At 39.1% G+C, this 17,283-nt stretch overlaps 1 protein-coding gene across 1 annotated transcript in view; it reads left to right on the plus strand.

Annotated features, from left to right (window-relative positions):
- The first annotated feature begins 2,533 nt into the window (after positions 1 to 2,533).
- Positions 2,534 to 17,283, plus strand: part of LOC5570648 (cystathionine beta-synthase) — a 30,407-nt gene continuing 15,657 nt past the window's right edge. Inside the window, exon 1 of the mRNA XM_001659192.2 lies at positions 2,534 to 2,893. Coding sequence (XP_001659242.1) covers positions 2,718 to 2,893 — 176 coding nt within the window. The 5' untranslated portion in view covers positions 2,534 to 2,717. The remainder of the gene's footprint in view (positions 2,894 to 17,283) is intronic.

Here is a 17,283-nt window from a genome sequence, read left to right on the forward strand (position 1 = left end):
GATTTAAGTGATTCAAAACAATTTGCAAAACGACATGACGTCTGTTTGTTTAATATTTTCCTGGTAACGGTGCGATTTTCCATCTAGTATGCATTAAAATTTTTTTCCTTGTTTCGATCTCTTCCTATTTCGATGGTTCCTTCGAAATCGAGAGTCGACTTAAGGAATAAAATATATCGAACCACAAATTTAATACCTTTGATTCTCTCATTTGCATTTGCAGTGATTAAAAACGCATTGTTTTAATTATAACCATTGATTTTCACACGACATTTAGTATTTTTTTGGTAATATCACATTGCAGATTGCGTGTTTTTCTATTGGTAATATAAAGAACATACACATAGATAAATATTTTAGAAAATTGATCTATCGACTGAAGGAGGTTTGACTGTAGTTGAACACGCTAGACCGACGTCGTAGGATTCAACAAGCTGCTACTGAAACTACGGAACGGAGAAGACTTCTTCTTTCTGGCGTTACGTCCCCACTGGGACAGAGCCTGCTTCTCAGCTTAGTGTTCTTATGAGCACTTCCACAGTTATTAACTGAGAGCTTACTATGCCAATGACCATTTTTGCATGTGTATATCGTGTGGCAGGTACGAAGATACTCTATGCCCTGGGAAGTCGAGAAAATTTCCAACCCGAAAAGATCCTCGACCGGTGGGATTCGAACCCACGACCCTCAGCTTGGTCATGCTGAATAGCTGCGCGTTTACCGCTACGGCTATCTGGGCCCCAACGGAGAAGACTACTGTTCTCTTTTAACGTTCAACGCTCCGTCATCGTAATCATCGTCATCATCGAAACTTCAGAAGCAGGTTTTCTGCTCAAAACTACAAATTATTCGATGAAAATATGTTCACTGTGTTTCGGTAGGAAAAAAAGAAAAGAAAGAACATATTTTCCTGTGATTTCTCTTGATTTTGAACGAAAAAACTGCTTTTGAAAATTCCAAAATCAATTACGGATCCAGCCCCCTTAAGCAATCACTTTTCTCCGTCATTTAAATCTGCGATTGTGATAGTGGGAAGATTCATGTTGTATTTCCTGTTTCCACTTCATGCAAACCCTAAGCACGTGGTATATCTGTCATAGAACTGGAAAGTATGTGGAGTATCATCGTACCTGCCACACGATATACGAATGCGAAAATGGCAACTTTGGCATAGAAAGCTTTCATTTAATAACTGTGGAAGTGCTCATAAGAACACTAGCTGAGAAGCAGGCTCAGTCCCAGTGGGGACGTTAATGCCAAGAAGAAGATATATCACAAATATAGTCTATATAAAGCTTATTCAAAGCATGTATGCATCAGTCTTAGAAGCATCAATGATGCAGTAATGCGGTTTCTAGGCGGCGGAAGTGCTGATATTAGACTTTTCGGCATTTGTAGCGCTATTATAAAACCTATATACATCTATGATGCTGCTGTGGGGCTAATTATGAGTGCTCATATACAACAGGTTATTAAAAAAACACAATATCAATAATGTCAATAAAAATTATGAGATACATAATACTCAAGTCAGACTATCGACATGGATGGAGACACCATCTTCTATGGTGACAGAAGGTCCGATTGGCTTTTCAGATGGATCGGGTTCGAGCCATCCAGTCTATTGTCAATCGCTGCGGTAGATATGGCTCAAGTAGACTCAATGATTTGAATTGGACATTTTCAAACCGCTTATTCTGGAATATGAGCAATTTTGAATGGTGCTTCTTTCGCATGAAACCGAGATTTCTTCAAGTTTCACTCAAGAAAGTGCTTAATCTTCCAAGCATTTACTCCAAGTTTTTCGTGTAGGGCTTCTCCAAGAATTCAACCAAAAATTTCTCTTTGGCTATCACCAGAAATCCCATCAGACGTTAGGGTTTCATTTATTAAGAAACGGTACAATTTGAAATTTTAAATAAAGGGAGCTTCTTTGAAAGCACATCAGTTGTGGGATACATCATTTCAAGTACTTATTAAAAAAATAAAAACAATTATACCACGTAGTGTATTGTTATACAATTTCTGCACTTTTTTTACTTCACGCTGTCGAAAACTGCTGACACCTTCTCTTCAACCAACATATTTCAAATAATCAGTTCCGAAAGGGTAACACCGGAGAGTCTGTGAGCGAAGCGCTGCTAACGAGAGCAAAATCACCACACTCTCACAATAAATCGCAGGCTCGTGGTTTTCGTTCAACAAATCTTGATGAAGAAGCAGCCATCTGAAGACCACCAAAACCACACAACATGACGAAGATAAGAAACATTGCTTTTTATGCAGCAAGATCCGAGTGCACATAAGCAAAGAAGGATAAAAATTTCCACTTCCATGCTATGCTTTCGAGACAAAGTTTCCGTTCTTAAATTTATGCTGCATTCTATTTTCGTCCACGTTGTGCCACACTCTCTGCCATCACATAGTCATTTTTTTTTTGTCTCCCTTATCAACCCGCGCATCGCCTACTCTGAGTATCTGAGCACAAGCTAGGCCAACGTAATTGAGCGAGCACCCAATTTAAATTGATTGATTCTATTGAACGAGGGTTCAGTCGAATTTGGCTTGCCGTTCCGTACGGTTGACGAGTGTTGAAGCCAGCAGAGAAGATAGTGTTGTTTGGAGCTGTTTACACGGTGCTGAATCGAGCCACAATTGTTAATTAGCGAGCATCGCAGATTGTAACTTTCCACGTGCAAGTGCGCAAATCAGAAGCCATGTCAGCCGATCAGGGTAGTAATCGAGTGTGCCCAATGGCCAATGGCCACGGCAATGGAGCTGCCGTCGAAAGCCGGGAGGAATTCCTGGCTCACTTCAAGCGACCTGATCTGCCGTCGAGGTGTACGTGGGCCGTTGGTACCACCGAACCCAGCCCGCACCATCACAAGCCACTGTAAGTATTAAGGTGGTTCAAAATATAGTTTTTCGTTTACATCGCTCATTCGATTTTAGTTCAGGATTCTGAGTGTTTTCATAAAATTCGAGTTTATTTGGATGAAAACTGTGACTGTACTGTGTATATCTTTTACCTATATGCCATTGATGGTTAGTACTGTACTAAAACTGTTAGATACATTCTTCGGCTACAGCTTTGTCGAAGAACATTTTCAAATCGGACGTCTTAAGGTGAAGATGAATCGAAGGGAAACTTCAAACTTTCAAGAGCACGGATCTGGAGAACCAAACTTCCGTTTAAGCTGAAACCCTAATCGATTGGTCACAAGCTGGTGGTGACCAATCGATTAGGTTTTCAGCTCAAACGGACGTTTGGTTCTCCAGATCCGTGCTTTTGAAAATTTAAACTTTGGCTTCGATTCATCTTCACCTTAAGTGATACATTTCTAACCAAATAGAAAATCTTGAACAGTGCTCATTTTTCATCTAAACACATGGCGCGAAAGATAGCACACACAAACCAAAGCAGCAATGTTTCACTGCAAACGACAAAGTTGTATTTGACAAAGTTGAAGCTGATCTAAGTATCAGCAAAATACCAACTCTCAATAGCACATGAGTATAAGCTATAACCGATTCGCACAGTTTTCCCATAGCAATTCTCATACAAACTTTGAACGGATTGTGCAGTCTCAGTTTTCATCCATATGAGCTCAAACTTTGGAAGAATTTTTTGGCTCACCCTAGTAAGAATGATGGGACGATTGAGCATACAAAAAGGGGAAAGAAAATAGGGGGAGATGAGAAGAGGGCAAGAAACCAAATCGGTGTAAAGTACAGTGAGAAATCGATTTTTTCAAAGGTGTCGATGATCCTACTATGTTGAGTTTGCAGAACAGCGGGGTTTTCGACGATGTCTCATGTTACATGAGTGTGCATATTTTTTGCTTATCATTCGAATGCTTACGAGTGGAATCGATGTAACAAGTTACAGAGCAATTGATTCAGTTCGATTGTGGATAGTGACACGAATTCAAACTACAATGTATTGATTTCGACATAAATTACAGATTTGGAAATGTGATGTGCAAATGTGATTAAAACAATCAAAACAGTTTAAGGCTGCACTGGAAGTCATTACAATCAACTTATCCATTTGAAGAAGCAAATCTCATGTACCACTCCATATGTCGATGTTATAATCTATCACTTTATTTATATAAGATATAGTGGAGAGTTGTACCAGCGGGGTAATCGGACCATTTTTCCAAAATTAGTGTAAATACTAAAATATTTTGAATGTTTCGCACACTGAGAAAAATCTACACGTCAAGGTCGTGTGTTTTACTTATAGATTTGCGCAAAGAGGAAAACCACATGACTTGAGTGTGGTAGCCATATGGATTTCGTAATTGATTTTATTTTGATTTATTTGATCATTTATTTAATAGGCTCATGCGCCATTAGGCATTACGGAGCCGAATTTTTTGAAATATATTTACAATTTCAAGCTTGCTTCTTAAGTATAGTGTTAGCTTTGGGGAACCGTAAAACTCGCGGTTTGGTCGAGGTTAGGGGTAACAATAATATATAGGAAGGGATAGGGTAATAGGGCTTGGCGTTGGCAGTCAGCAGCATGAAGTTGAGGCGTATTTGCTGCTGGCCTAACGATGGGTGGACTGTACAACCTGTAACGATGCAGAAGAAAAACAATTTTCAAAGGGGACACAAGGTGGACAAGTGGAACGACAAGACAAGAAATTAAACACTAATTTCAGCTTGCTTGATAAAAACATACACAAGCTTCATATACTCTAGGTCAAGTCTACCCAACACATCTCTAATGTCTTCCTTTTCTGGTTTCCCTTGGGCCCTGAGGGATACACGTAATTTGGATCTGGCAACACCGTGTTCAGGGCAATCCCAAACCACATGATTGGCATCTTGATAGCCTGCACCACAGCTGCAGTGATTGCTGTCTATGAGCCCTATTCTATAGAGATGCGAGCCTAGTGAATAGTGATTGGACATAAGACGACACATTACCTTGATAAAATCTCGGCTTATGTCCAAGTCATTAAACCACGGTTTCTTCGATACCTGCGGGAGAATGGAATGTAACCATCTGCCCATGTCTCCTGCATCCCATTTTTGTTGCCAACTGATCAAAGAGTGCTGACGAGCAATTGTAAAAAAATCATTGAAGGCGATTTGTCTGTCATAAATGTCACCTTCCATAGCGCCCACTTTGGCGAGCGAGTCCGCTTTCTCATTGCCCGGAATCGAGCAATGAGAGGGGACCCAAGCCAAAGTGATAGTATATGATTGATTCGATAAAGCACTCAGAATAGTTCGTATTTCACTAAGGAAATACGGAGAGTGCTTTACCGGCCTCATTGAACGAATAGCCTCTATGGAACTGAGGCTATCAGTAAAAATGAAGTATTGATCAGAGGGAAGAGAGGCAATTCGCTCTAATGCGTAATGTATAGCCGCTAATTCTGCGACATATACGGAACAAGGGTGTTGAAGTTTATGGGCGGCGCTATGAACCTCATTAAATACACCGAAACCAGTGGAATCATTTGTTTTTGACCCGTCGGTGAAAAACCTTTTATCGCAACTAACATGACCAAATTTGCTTGCAAAAATTTTTGGTATGTGCTCCGAGCGAAGCAGATCTGGAATTCCACGGATGTCTTGCCTCATGGACAGATCAAAAACTACAGTGTTATTCATGGAGGCTGGGAAACAACAACGATTGGAAACATTCGAAGAAGGGTTAACCTCCAGAGTCATGTACGAATAGTACAGAGTCATAAATCTTGTTTGAGGATTACGTTCGATTAGCTTTTCAAAATTCTCAATTACCAATGGGTTTGACACTTCACAGCGAATGAGGAACCTCAACGACAACTCCACGAAACGATCTGATAAAGGCATTACTCCTGCTAATACCTCTAAACTCATGGTATGAGTCGAGTTCATGCACCCTAGTGCTACCCGGAGACAGCGGTATTGGATACGCTGTAGCTTCAGGATGTGTGTATTCGCGGCGGATTGAAAACAAAAACTACCGTATTCAAGAACCGACAGAATCGTTGTTCGATAAAGCTTTATCAGATCTTCCGGATGGGCTCCCCACCATGTTCCTGTGAGTGTACGCATGAAGTTGATTCGTTGCTGGCACTTCTGGTACAGATACTTGATGTGCTTTCCCCAGGTGGATTTAGAGTCGAACCAGACCCCTAGATACATATGTGAAAGGCTTTGAGTGAGTTCCTTACCCATGAATTGAAGCTCGATCTCTGCAGGATCACGCTTCCTAGAAAAGACAACCAACTCAGTTTTCTCCGGAGAGAATTCGATACCCAGCTTTACAGCCCAAGTGGACAAATTGTCCAGAGTCTCTTGCAATGGTCCTTGCAGATCGTCCGCCTCTGGTCCTGAAACAGAAACAACGGCGTCATCCGCAAGCTGTCTTAGCGAGCAATTTCCCATGAGACAATCATCGATATCTCTAACGTAAAAGTTGTAAAGGAGGGGGCTTAAGCACGAGCCCTGGGGGAGACCCATGTAACTAATTCGTGAAGTTGTTGAGGTTCCATGAGAGAAATTCATGTGTTTCTCAGACAACAAGTTATACAAATAGTTATTAAGAATCGGGGAAAGACCACATTGGTGGAGTTTGTCTGAAAGGACATCTACGCAAACTGCATCAAAAGCCCCCTTAATATCCAAGAAAACTGAACCCATTTGTTCCTTTCGAGCGTAGGTCAGTTGAATTTCTGTAGAAAGCAGCGCAAGACAGTCGTTCGTTCCCTTGCCTCTGCGGAAACCAAATTGCGTATCTGAAAGAAGGCCATTCGATTCAACCCATTTGTCCAGTCGAAAGAGAATCATCTTCTCTAACAACTTTCGGAGACACGACAACATCGCAATTGGACGGTACGAGTTGTGGTCCGATGCAGGCTTTCCTGGCTTTTGGATAGCAATAACTCTCACTTGTCTCCAATCATCCGGAACAATATTGCTCTCCAAGAAAACATTGAATAAGTTCAACAGGTGCCTCTTCGCGACGTCTGGGAGGTTTTTGAGCAAGTTGAACTTAATCCTATCCAATCCTGGGGCAGAATTGTTACATGAAAGGAGAGCAAGTGAGAATTCTGCCATCGAAAAGGGTAGGTCCATTTCGTTTCGTTCGAGTGGATAGTCACGAATTATCGGTTGCACTTGGACGGAATCCGGGCAAACTTTCTTCGCGAAATCGAATATCCATCGAGAAGAGTTTTCGCGATCTTCATTTACCGGTACCGCGTTCCGCATTCTTCGGCCAACCGTCCAAAGGGTTCGCATCGAGGTTTCTCGTGATAGCCCGTTGACAAAATTTCTCCAATATCCGCGTTTTTTCGCTTTCACGAGATTCTTGAACTTGCGATCAAGAAAAGAATACCGCTCGAAATTATCCCGCGTGCCGCGTTTTCTGTAATCTTTAAACGCGATGGATCGTTCGTGATAGACTCTAGTGCATTCATCATCCCACCACAGAGTAGGAGATCGTCTTCGTACCGAAGACCCCGGGACCGGTTTACGCTGCGCTTGTAGAGCACTGTTTATGATCAACGCGGACCAAAACTGGTATTCTTCCTGCGGAGGAAGTGTACAAGCCGATTGTACACCTACGGAAATCGTTTCGGCATAAAGTTTCCAGTCGATATGCTTCGTAAGGTCATAGGCAACATCGATCTGGTGTGTCTGACGCGAGTTATTGGTAACTGAGATTCTGATAGGCAGGTGATCACTACCGTGGGATCTTGAATAACTTTCCACATGCAATCCAATGATAGTGAATTCGAACAGATTGAGAGGTCTCGTAATTGATTTCACGGTATAATAACATGTGTATCAACATTAGGTTGTCATGTGAAACAAACATGAATGTCTAAATATTAAATCATGAAAACCAACTGATTTGCTTATTGAATTCGAAATGTAGTGGCTTTAGATAGTTATGTGTGATTGAACATGAATGTCATGAGACTGAAAAAAGAAATTTGGTAGAAGAACTCTTGCTCCCCAAAATATGAATTCGAGGCTCCTCTGCTTGTCGCAAGCTCACTTGAATGTTTTTTTTTTTTTTTCAAGCAAGTGAGTCAGCAACAAGCGTGGCGCCGCAAATCCATATTTTGGGAAGCCCGGGATTAGCATATGTCATTTTATTCGAAGCTGAAAGCAAGGAAAATCTGTTAGTGGAATCCGATTCTCTAACACCATACATTATATCCAATGCTGGAAGTAATGCATTTCATTTATAGAAAATTAGAATGACCTCATCATCTTCACTTGGATATCTTCAATAATTGAAAGAAAAACGAATCCGCAAATTTTCCTCTAACACTTTCAGCTTCAGAATTTGCTTCTTCTCTTTGGAACATGATGATGACTGTCGTTCGACACGAGGTCCGACCGCAATTTAGTTCACTATGGGTTGATCACTAACAATTTAGCAATTTGGAACACGGAAATCGACAGCAAGCTCATCGATTTCAAATCGACCAACTTAAACATGATGAGCATGACACAAGATAGCCATAAGTTAAACACACTGAATCCATGTTGGGTGATGATCTATGCACCCATAGGTTGACACACACGAATTTGAGATGGAAAACTTCAGGATCTTATGTGGAAAATAATGGAATTCATGTTTTCGGTTCATAAATCCGTCCATGAAGCAAAACTAAAGAATTGAATGTGTAACACACACGAGGTTTGTAAGAAAATCACAACAAATCGATATAGACGTTCATGAATCGATCCATAATTTTAAACACACGGATCAAACGTGTGGATTTTTCTCAGTGTGCACCATTGCTTCGGTTTAGGTTATATTCTCTCGTTTACACTACTACTGTCAAACTGGTACTACACGTGCACTAATGGCATATAATCACGTTAAATTCAAATTAATGGTACATAATCACGTTAAATTCAAGTGAATTCAATTGAAAAATTATAGATTATTTAATTAATCTGCCTTGAAGCAAACAAAATTTTTGGTGGGTTATGTAAGCTGAATTGCAAAAGCGCTAAATATACAAATTCATCTATTGTATAAAAACTAAGTTGCAGATCTGCCATTGGGAACTTTCTTCATGAAGTATGATAAATGTTGTATCAGAGCACCAACAGAGATCATTTTAAAACATATAATTCAATATGTGATACGCCGCTTTGATTTGAATGTGCATAAAAATAAATTATGTGAAGCATAACCTAAAATACAACTGTATACAAATACAAAAGTTGCATTAAAACGTTTTAGTGGCTTCGAGGCGATTAGGGTACTAGATGGTTTTTGTCCCATCTGAATCCTAAAATTTTTCATCCATATAGTTTTGAAGTTGAAAATTGTTGCAAGTTACCCCGTTTGACGGTACATTACTTGTTTGTTTTGTGTCAGGTTTACTTTGATCCAGTTATAAAAATTATGGTGTTGACAAGAAATGTCAGAAAGGGGCGATTCAAAAATTATAGAAGGCTAGCGCAAAAAGCTGGATAAATTTCGACTCGTCTCTTCAGATCAATGTTCTTTTTATTGTGGATTTACATGCATTGCGTATGTAAAAACATACCATAACAACAGTAGCAAACCAAACAAAAAACCGTGTCTCTTAACAATTTGTAAATTTTCATTAAATAAATAGCGTATTTCAAGTAAATTCACATTAAAGTAAATTTTAGAAATGTAAAAAAATTATCCATAACTTTGACAATACCTTGATAAGTAAATGTCCACCAGCTTCTTCTTCTTCTTTGTATGACGTTCAACGTTTTAAGTAACGATCCAACATACCAGTATTGCTCAGGCTAGACTTCCCATATTTGCATGGTCGACGTAACTACCAGCACTACCTTTGCTGGAAAAATGCGTTTTTGTATTCCCAGCTGCATTCTTGAATATTTCAACAATTTCGGTCGATCAATCTGTGCATTTGCTAAAGATTGAAATTCAAAAGTTGACTGGGGGAGACTTTTTGAATATTTTTTAACTTTTGTCATCTGCAAACGCATATGTAGTCTTATCCGTCTGATTAGTGAGTTTGATGGACGATTCTATGGATGAATTAATGTAAAAACCAGGTCACTGTCATAGCAACCTGGTTTATTCGCTAAACTATTCAAATAGTTTAGTTAGTTTTTTCGTAGTTTCTTCGGATGAGTTGGTGTATGTGCTCATGTCAATCCGTTTTCCTCTCATACTTCATATATTTTAGAACAAATAAGCGCTGTTCGCATGTGTGAATGATTAGGTAAAGAATACACGTAAATTAAAAAATGCATTTTGGTCATATTGGCGCTTACGTCGACTATGCAAATATGGGCTGAGGAGTAGGCGTGCCATAGAAAGATTTTTATTAAGGATGTGGGCAGCATGAAATAAGCAATAAATCCTTACGAGATCCTGGTGATCCCAATCTGGGTCTATGAGCTCTCTTACTGCATTCTGGAGTACCCTTACGGGATTCTATGTTCCAATAGTGAGCTTCTGAGAATTTTCAGCGGATTCTTGAAAATATTGCAAGAAATCTTAGTATTCCTATCGGACATTAACGGTTTCTTGTGGGATCTTGAGAATGTAAAATTAGTGCGAGATCTTTCGATTACTTGTTGTCTCGTAAGATGTCTAAGACGTCCTGTGAATTCCTAACGGAGTGCTGTGGATTTCTAGTTGTGATTTGAATATTTCTGTCAAAATCTTGATTATGAATAGGTTTCCAGCGGAATTTGGAGATTGCCCATGGTAGTTTAGAAAGTCCTCAAGATTTTTCGAGAGTTTTCATCAGATACTTGAGAACATTCAGCAATATCACAGTGGAATCTTATAAACGATATCCTCAGAACTCCTCTGGGGTAGATGCTAATTCCTAATCTCAGCAAGATCCAGTGGATACCTAGCGGACTACTTCAGAGTTCTAGCAGGCTTCTGTGGATTATCAACGGACAGCTTAAGTTTCTTACCGGGCTCATGGGGTTTCCCCGCGGGATGCTGCGATTTTCTGTTAAATTCTTGTGGTTGACTATTAACAAACAAGCTCAACTTATAAAACACAATTTGAACTCATTTCAAATTGCAGTGATAGGCAGCCTATTTGTATATTCTACGAAATTATGAGCCATAGTGATGGATCTTGTGGTGCTCATGTGTTTTGCGGGGCGCATGGAGAGCATCACTGTTCTATACCATTATGTAATTATTTCTAGAGTTTTTTTATTTGATATTTCTATGGAAAATGTAATTGAATGCTTAGTAAATATTCTGTTATGAAAAGTCTTAAAGCTTTCATGTACAGCGATTTCAGCTGTTTCTGTGTGCCCTTTTGGCTGTAGTCATTAATTTGATATGAGATGTATTACTATGCAAGAAACATAATTTTGAAGAGCTATTTTGAAATTACCGTCAAATTTGACGCTTATCCAGTTTGTAACACCTGGATTTTTTTTTTGTAAATACATTTTGAGGAATTGTTCAAATATTGTATAGAGCAATTCTCGCTGAAACCAGGCCGCCATCGGCACCCATCGTTAGAATTCCAATTTTATGTCACTGATCGCTAGTTTTCTATAAAACTGAAGGGTGGTCCTTTCTGTTTTCTCAAATTGGTGGACCCCTCGTACGCCAGCTAGCTGAACAGTTTGCGAAAAAGCCCATTTTTTGATAAATCTTGGGTATTCTTCACGGGATATGTCTCATATTTCGCTTGGAACACATAGCAAACTTAGTGGCATCGTATAGAGAAAGGATATAGCTTTCATTTAAACTTGAAAAAATTTTGGCGGCCATTTTGAATTTTGTTAGAAAAATCGATTTTTCACCATTAGCGCACCGCTAGTTTTGAATTCTGAGATCATCATCAGAAAGCTGAGGAAAAATTGCGTAAGATAGGCTACAAAAACTAGGTGAGCAAAGGTATTTACCCTATGATATTAACGATTTTCTAAATCATGTTCTACTATTTTGACGTATATGGCGAGTGCAATCAATGCAAACATCATTTTTTGTACAACAAAGAAACAAGTTTTCAATCGTTGGTGTATTATTTGAGACAGATGAAGAATAGGAGTATTAATTTGAGTGAACAAATCTGGCGGCCATCTTGGATTTTGACGCCATCTTGATTTTAGGTAGTAGAATTAATTTTTCATCTTGTTAGCACTCAGCATGTCGAATTTAGAGGCTACCAATAAAAAAAGGTTACGTATACTCTTCTTCTTATTATTCTTCATTTTACTGACGTTACGTCCCTACTGGAACCGAGTCTGATACTCAGCTTTATTAGTTATAAATCCAGGTTATTAAACAGGAATTTTCCTTTTTAATGCGATTCCGGACAACAGAAAACAGAACAGCAAAAATCTTGATTTTTATAAGCTCATAAATATAAGAATGTTTAAATGAAAAATGGTAATTAGAACTTTTGGCGAAGAGGATCATTCCGATCAATAATGTTACCCGGTTGTCTTCGTTATACAGTACCAGTCAGTAAGCAAAACACTTATGCAAACACTTATGCAAAAACAGTGAAAACAATCTTATTCTGATATCGACATCTCATATTATCGGCTTCATGTAGGAGGAACATGATTCAAAATATATCATTCCTCAGAATAAGTGTTCGAAAATGTCAATTCCCTATCCGTTACATTACGTTCAATTTTAGGAAAGACTTTTTTGTATCTGCTTCTCTTTCACTATGCAAGTAATTTTTAGGCTATTTGTCAATTTGCCTGGGTTGAAACTTAGTCCAAATGAGCACGCTTTTGTGTAACTTTATGTTCGAAGAGTTGATATTCCAAAACCTAATTGTTTTTAATTATACACCTTGAGTATGCAAAAATTACAGCTTGAATTCCATGGACATAAACAGAGGAAGACTCGGGATGCTTTCCCTCCCTCCTTAGCCGATGAAAATAGAAGAATTTAAATTGCATCATGATAAATTCCTAAGATAATTCTCGAAGTCCACCAAACAAGCATTTTTCTGTCACCGATCTCACAAAAACTTATTCGCAGGAACCATCAACAGTCCACAGCAGATCTTGGAAGAGATCATCAATGACTTCTATACAATATACAATACTAACTAAAAAGATTGCTGCCAGGAATCTCGCCAGAAAAATAACTACCATCTTTTAATAATCACACCTAAGAAACTTCAAAGGGTTTCTTCGAGAAATCTTTTCCGGGATACCTCCAGACATTTATCCGGGACATTTATTTACACATCTGCACATTTTTTCCAGATATTCTTACACAAATATCTGCTGTTTATTTCAGTGATTCTACCTGTAATTGTTACTATATGCACATGCACCTCAAATTTGTCCAGCAAGTCCTCTGTCGATTCATGGATTCCTCCGAGCTGTTTATGATTTTTCGGATACACATTTTTTGATCTTTGGGACATGCGAAAAGATTATATTTGATAATAAATGATCGGCCTGTTGAGTGGAATACCTGTATGTAAATGAAAACAGAATTTAGTACATTTCTGTTACAGCACCATTTAATTCCACTAGAGTCCCAATCAACCAACAGTTCGGATTGTATTTAAGCAGTGAACTCCAAAAATAACTTTTGGTACAAATCTAGTTCCAGTGAATCTTTTTCGCTGACTAAAAGAACACTAAGGGTATTAACGGAACTTGTTTCTCGAAAGAGTTACTCGTAAACTTGTAAACAACTACAAAGTGCAGAACAAGCATGAATTGAACTGCTTCTCTACTTGAAGGTAACTTAAACTAACTTAAACGAACTTTATGTAAACTGTAAAGTTCAGTTAATTACTTAAAAAGTGCGCTAATTAAGCCAAAACATGCCCTTTTCTTCAAACTTTTGGGTTCAAAGCTTGGGTTTTGTATCGTCGTTCAAGCACTAAATCGAATAGCGCTTTCCACTTTTTTATTAGCGCTGCCTTTCCTGTATGTTGAACATAATGTTGGAAGTAGTGCGCTTTATAGATCATCAGATGCTATGACTCTGCGGATTGCTTGGATCATTTTTAAGAGATACATGTAATAATCTCTAAAGGATTCCTCCGGCGAATCTCCGATGATATTTGAAATTTCAAATGGACCCCTTTCTCCTGAGATTCTTTGTGAATTGGCAAATATCAAAAGTGACCATTACGGAACTCAGGGCATGATCTTTGAATCATTCTTGACAATATATCGAAGCATTTTTGGTAAAACCTTCGAGGACTGTTAGAGAACACTTTTAATGACTTACATGGGAAATTAAACGAACTCTTGGGAAGATACTTTGAGTACTCCACTCATTATTTGAATGGTATTTGGCACTAAAAAGTAAGAAGACTCTTGACAAAATCCTGCGTCAAGTTTGCTAGCATACTTTTGATAACATTTCTTTTCATTTTGATTCATTGTCTGCCAAGTAAACGGCGTGATGGCTGGATTTAGCTAAATATAAAATCCAACAATTTTATAAATTTTCATTTCTATACCGAAAACTATTGAAGACACGTTTTGTAAAATCTCAGTGGGAATTGTAATTGGCAGAGGATTTAGAAACTACGCGTTTGGAATTGAAACGTCTTTTTGAAAAATCACCAAAACAACTCTCGTTACGCTTCCATCGCTTAATATTCCTAGCCAACGTATGCACACAAACGCCACCAACTGATAATTTTGTGGGCAGAAAACTTAACGTGTTTATGATGATCAGTTTGTAGATGATTGTAAGCACCTATTGTTCTTTCAAAATCTTAGCTTTCTCAAGAAATCGTAACTTTGTTGCGAATAACGTTTTTTTTTTCTTTAAGAAACTTCAGCTTCCTTTCGAAATTTTTGGCACAGAAGTACGTCCTTGATTTTCCATCGACCACACATTGAACTTTTTTAAATTGTCGCTGTCAACCAGAGGCGTGTACATCGCTTTTCTTCATGCTTGACTTTTGCAGGTCATGTTATACAACATCGTACTTCGAACAGCATGATCATGAGCGTGATCAAGGCAATGTAATTAAAGTATAATTATTTCAATTGTGGAATTTTTCATCACCATTCACATAACATCTGCAGTCTTTTCCAAAACATTATTTAAAAATGTGAAAAATATATCATCTAGTTATATCAAAGACAAATTAAAGACCTCCATGTCCCTTGTAGTTGCCCAAAATTATATGGCTCATAAGGTAATCTAGAATGCCGTGAAAAGTGTACTGCGATCTGTCAAACTTGGGTACCTTTTGCACTACCGAGGGACCAAATGCAGTACTAGAAGTGGTACCCAATCTGTGCTCGAGTGTGACGGACCTGGTTATATAGTACTTACCAATATGTCAATTTCCACTAGAGTTCAATTGCAAGTTGATGATTTTCTATTAAATTTGCTGCCCTAATCAATATTTAAGCACAAATAATTCTTCCTAATTCTTACCTGCTATCAGTACAATATAAGAAGCCTGCGTTGACGAAGAAAAGGCATTACCTGCAAAAAGAGAAAACAAAACAATACATGAAACCGGGTCATAAAATTCATCAACTGCTGTACAAGAGCCTCTTCCGAAAATACAATAGATCTATCACATCCCAAACGACGAGAGGCGTACCCAACGTCACAGCAGCGTTTAGAAAGATAAACTCATTCTGTTCTTTTTTTTTTTTTTATTTTAAGACAAACATGCTCTTCTTTCCAGTTGCATCTCTTTCGTTTTCCCTTGGTTTATCGCTTAGTTCTATTCGATCTTCGCTTTTGGTTCACCTGGTGGTAAACCAAATATAGAATGAATAGATCTGTTGCTTGACGATACGCTACTTAGAAGAACGTATACACAAAAGGAAGGCGTTGAAACATATACGACAGTTACCAAAACTAATGCTTCAAAATTTGGTTCAGTGAACCCTCTGTTCCCTATCAAAAACAAGAAGCTATGTTGCTATCAACTCAGTTTCCCAATCAATCATGCGCGCCAAATAGTTTCCACCTTCAGATAAGATAACCTGACCACAAAACAAAAAACTTTCGATTTCCGTCCTCTTCCGCGTGGTGTCCTAATCAACGCGCAAAATAACAAGCGACCGAAAGCTTATCACCAACCGACCGAAATGTAAACGAAGCGGTAAACAGCGCAAAACAAAACCACTTGCCACTGGGTGCGCGACGTTTCGTTATCACCGTCGCACGGTGGTGGTGCGCAAGAACGGCGCGCATCCAAGCGGCCGAAATTTAGCGCGATTGATTTCGCGGGTCCGATTGCGTCATTGGATTATCGGCCGTTGCTCGGGTTACCTACCACCACCACACGCGAAGCAAACGCGATTACTCTGCGATGTGATGGCGCGCGCCACACGATGACATTGGGATCAGAGAATGACGACACGGTAACAGGTATTTCCCCAACGGGGAAGATATTTTGCATTGCCGCAGCACATGGTTGCAACCGGGGGATGGTCAAGCAAGCCTTGACCTAGGGTTATCGATCGCGCGAGGGGCTTGTGCGCTAGCTGCCGGTTAATAACTTCTTTGCATTTTTATGGGAATACAGTCGACTCTCCACATCTCGATGTTCTACATCTCGATATCTCTCCCTATGTCGATGATTTCAGAAGTCCCTTCAGTCTGCATACATTTTCACTCTCCATATCTCGATATCCTCCTTATCTCGATATCTCCATATCTCGATGTGTTTCTGTTGATTGTTCGTTCTGAATTTTCTCTCCGTATGTCGATATGACCAATATCGAAGGTAACTAGACGAAAGTTTTGGTAATCAAAACAAATTGGGAGCGCAAAATGACGTCTGTTTGTGTATTACTTTCTTGGCAACGGAGTGTTTTCCAATCTAGTATTCATCAGAAATGTGTTCTTTGTCTCGATCTCTCCCTATCTCGATGGTCCCATCGATATCGAGATATGGAGAGGCGACTGTATTAAAATAACAGAATTCAAGCGTGTGCTAGAATAAGGGCGTAAGTCGCATGATCGATTTCTCTTCGTTGATCCTCTCTTCTGTGAATAAAGGTGACAAGACGCGGGTTTGACAGCATTTTTTCACCTCAGGACGCAAGATTGCATCGCTGCCTAGCGTCCTAAAGTGAAAAAATGCTAACAAATCAGCATCTTGTCACCTCTATTCACAGAAGAGAGGATCGATGAAGAGAAATCGATCATGCGACTTACGCCCTTATTCTAGCACAAGCTTGAATTATTTTAAGGCGAAGTACCGTTTTGTCTCAAATTCCGAACAGACTCATATTCCGAACACTCGGTTTTTGTGTGGCGATTTCGTTGAAATGTTTCGCTGAAATATGGCATCTAATTACAAGGAAATGGCAGTCAATTTCAATTCAATTTTATCGTCTTCC

The sequence above is a fragment of the Aedes aegypti genome, chromosome 1, assembly GCF_002204515.2.
Source record: "Aedes aegypti strain LVP_AGWG chromosome 1, AaegL5.0 Primary Assembly, whole genome shotgun sequence".
In the NCBI taxonomy this organism is placed as follows: Eukaryota; Metazoa; Arthropoda; class Insecta; order Diptera; family Culicidae; genus Aedes; species Aedes aegypti.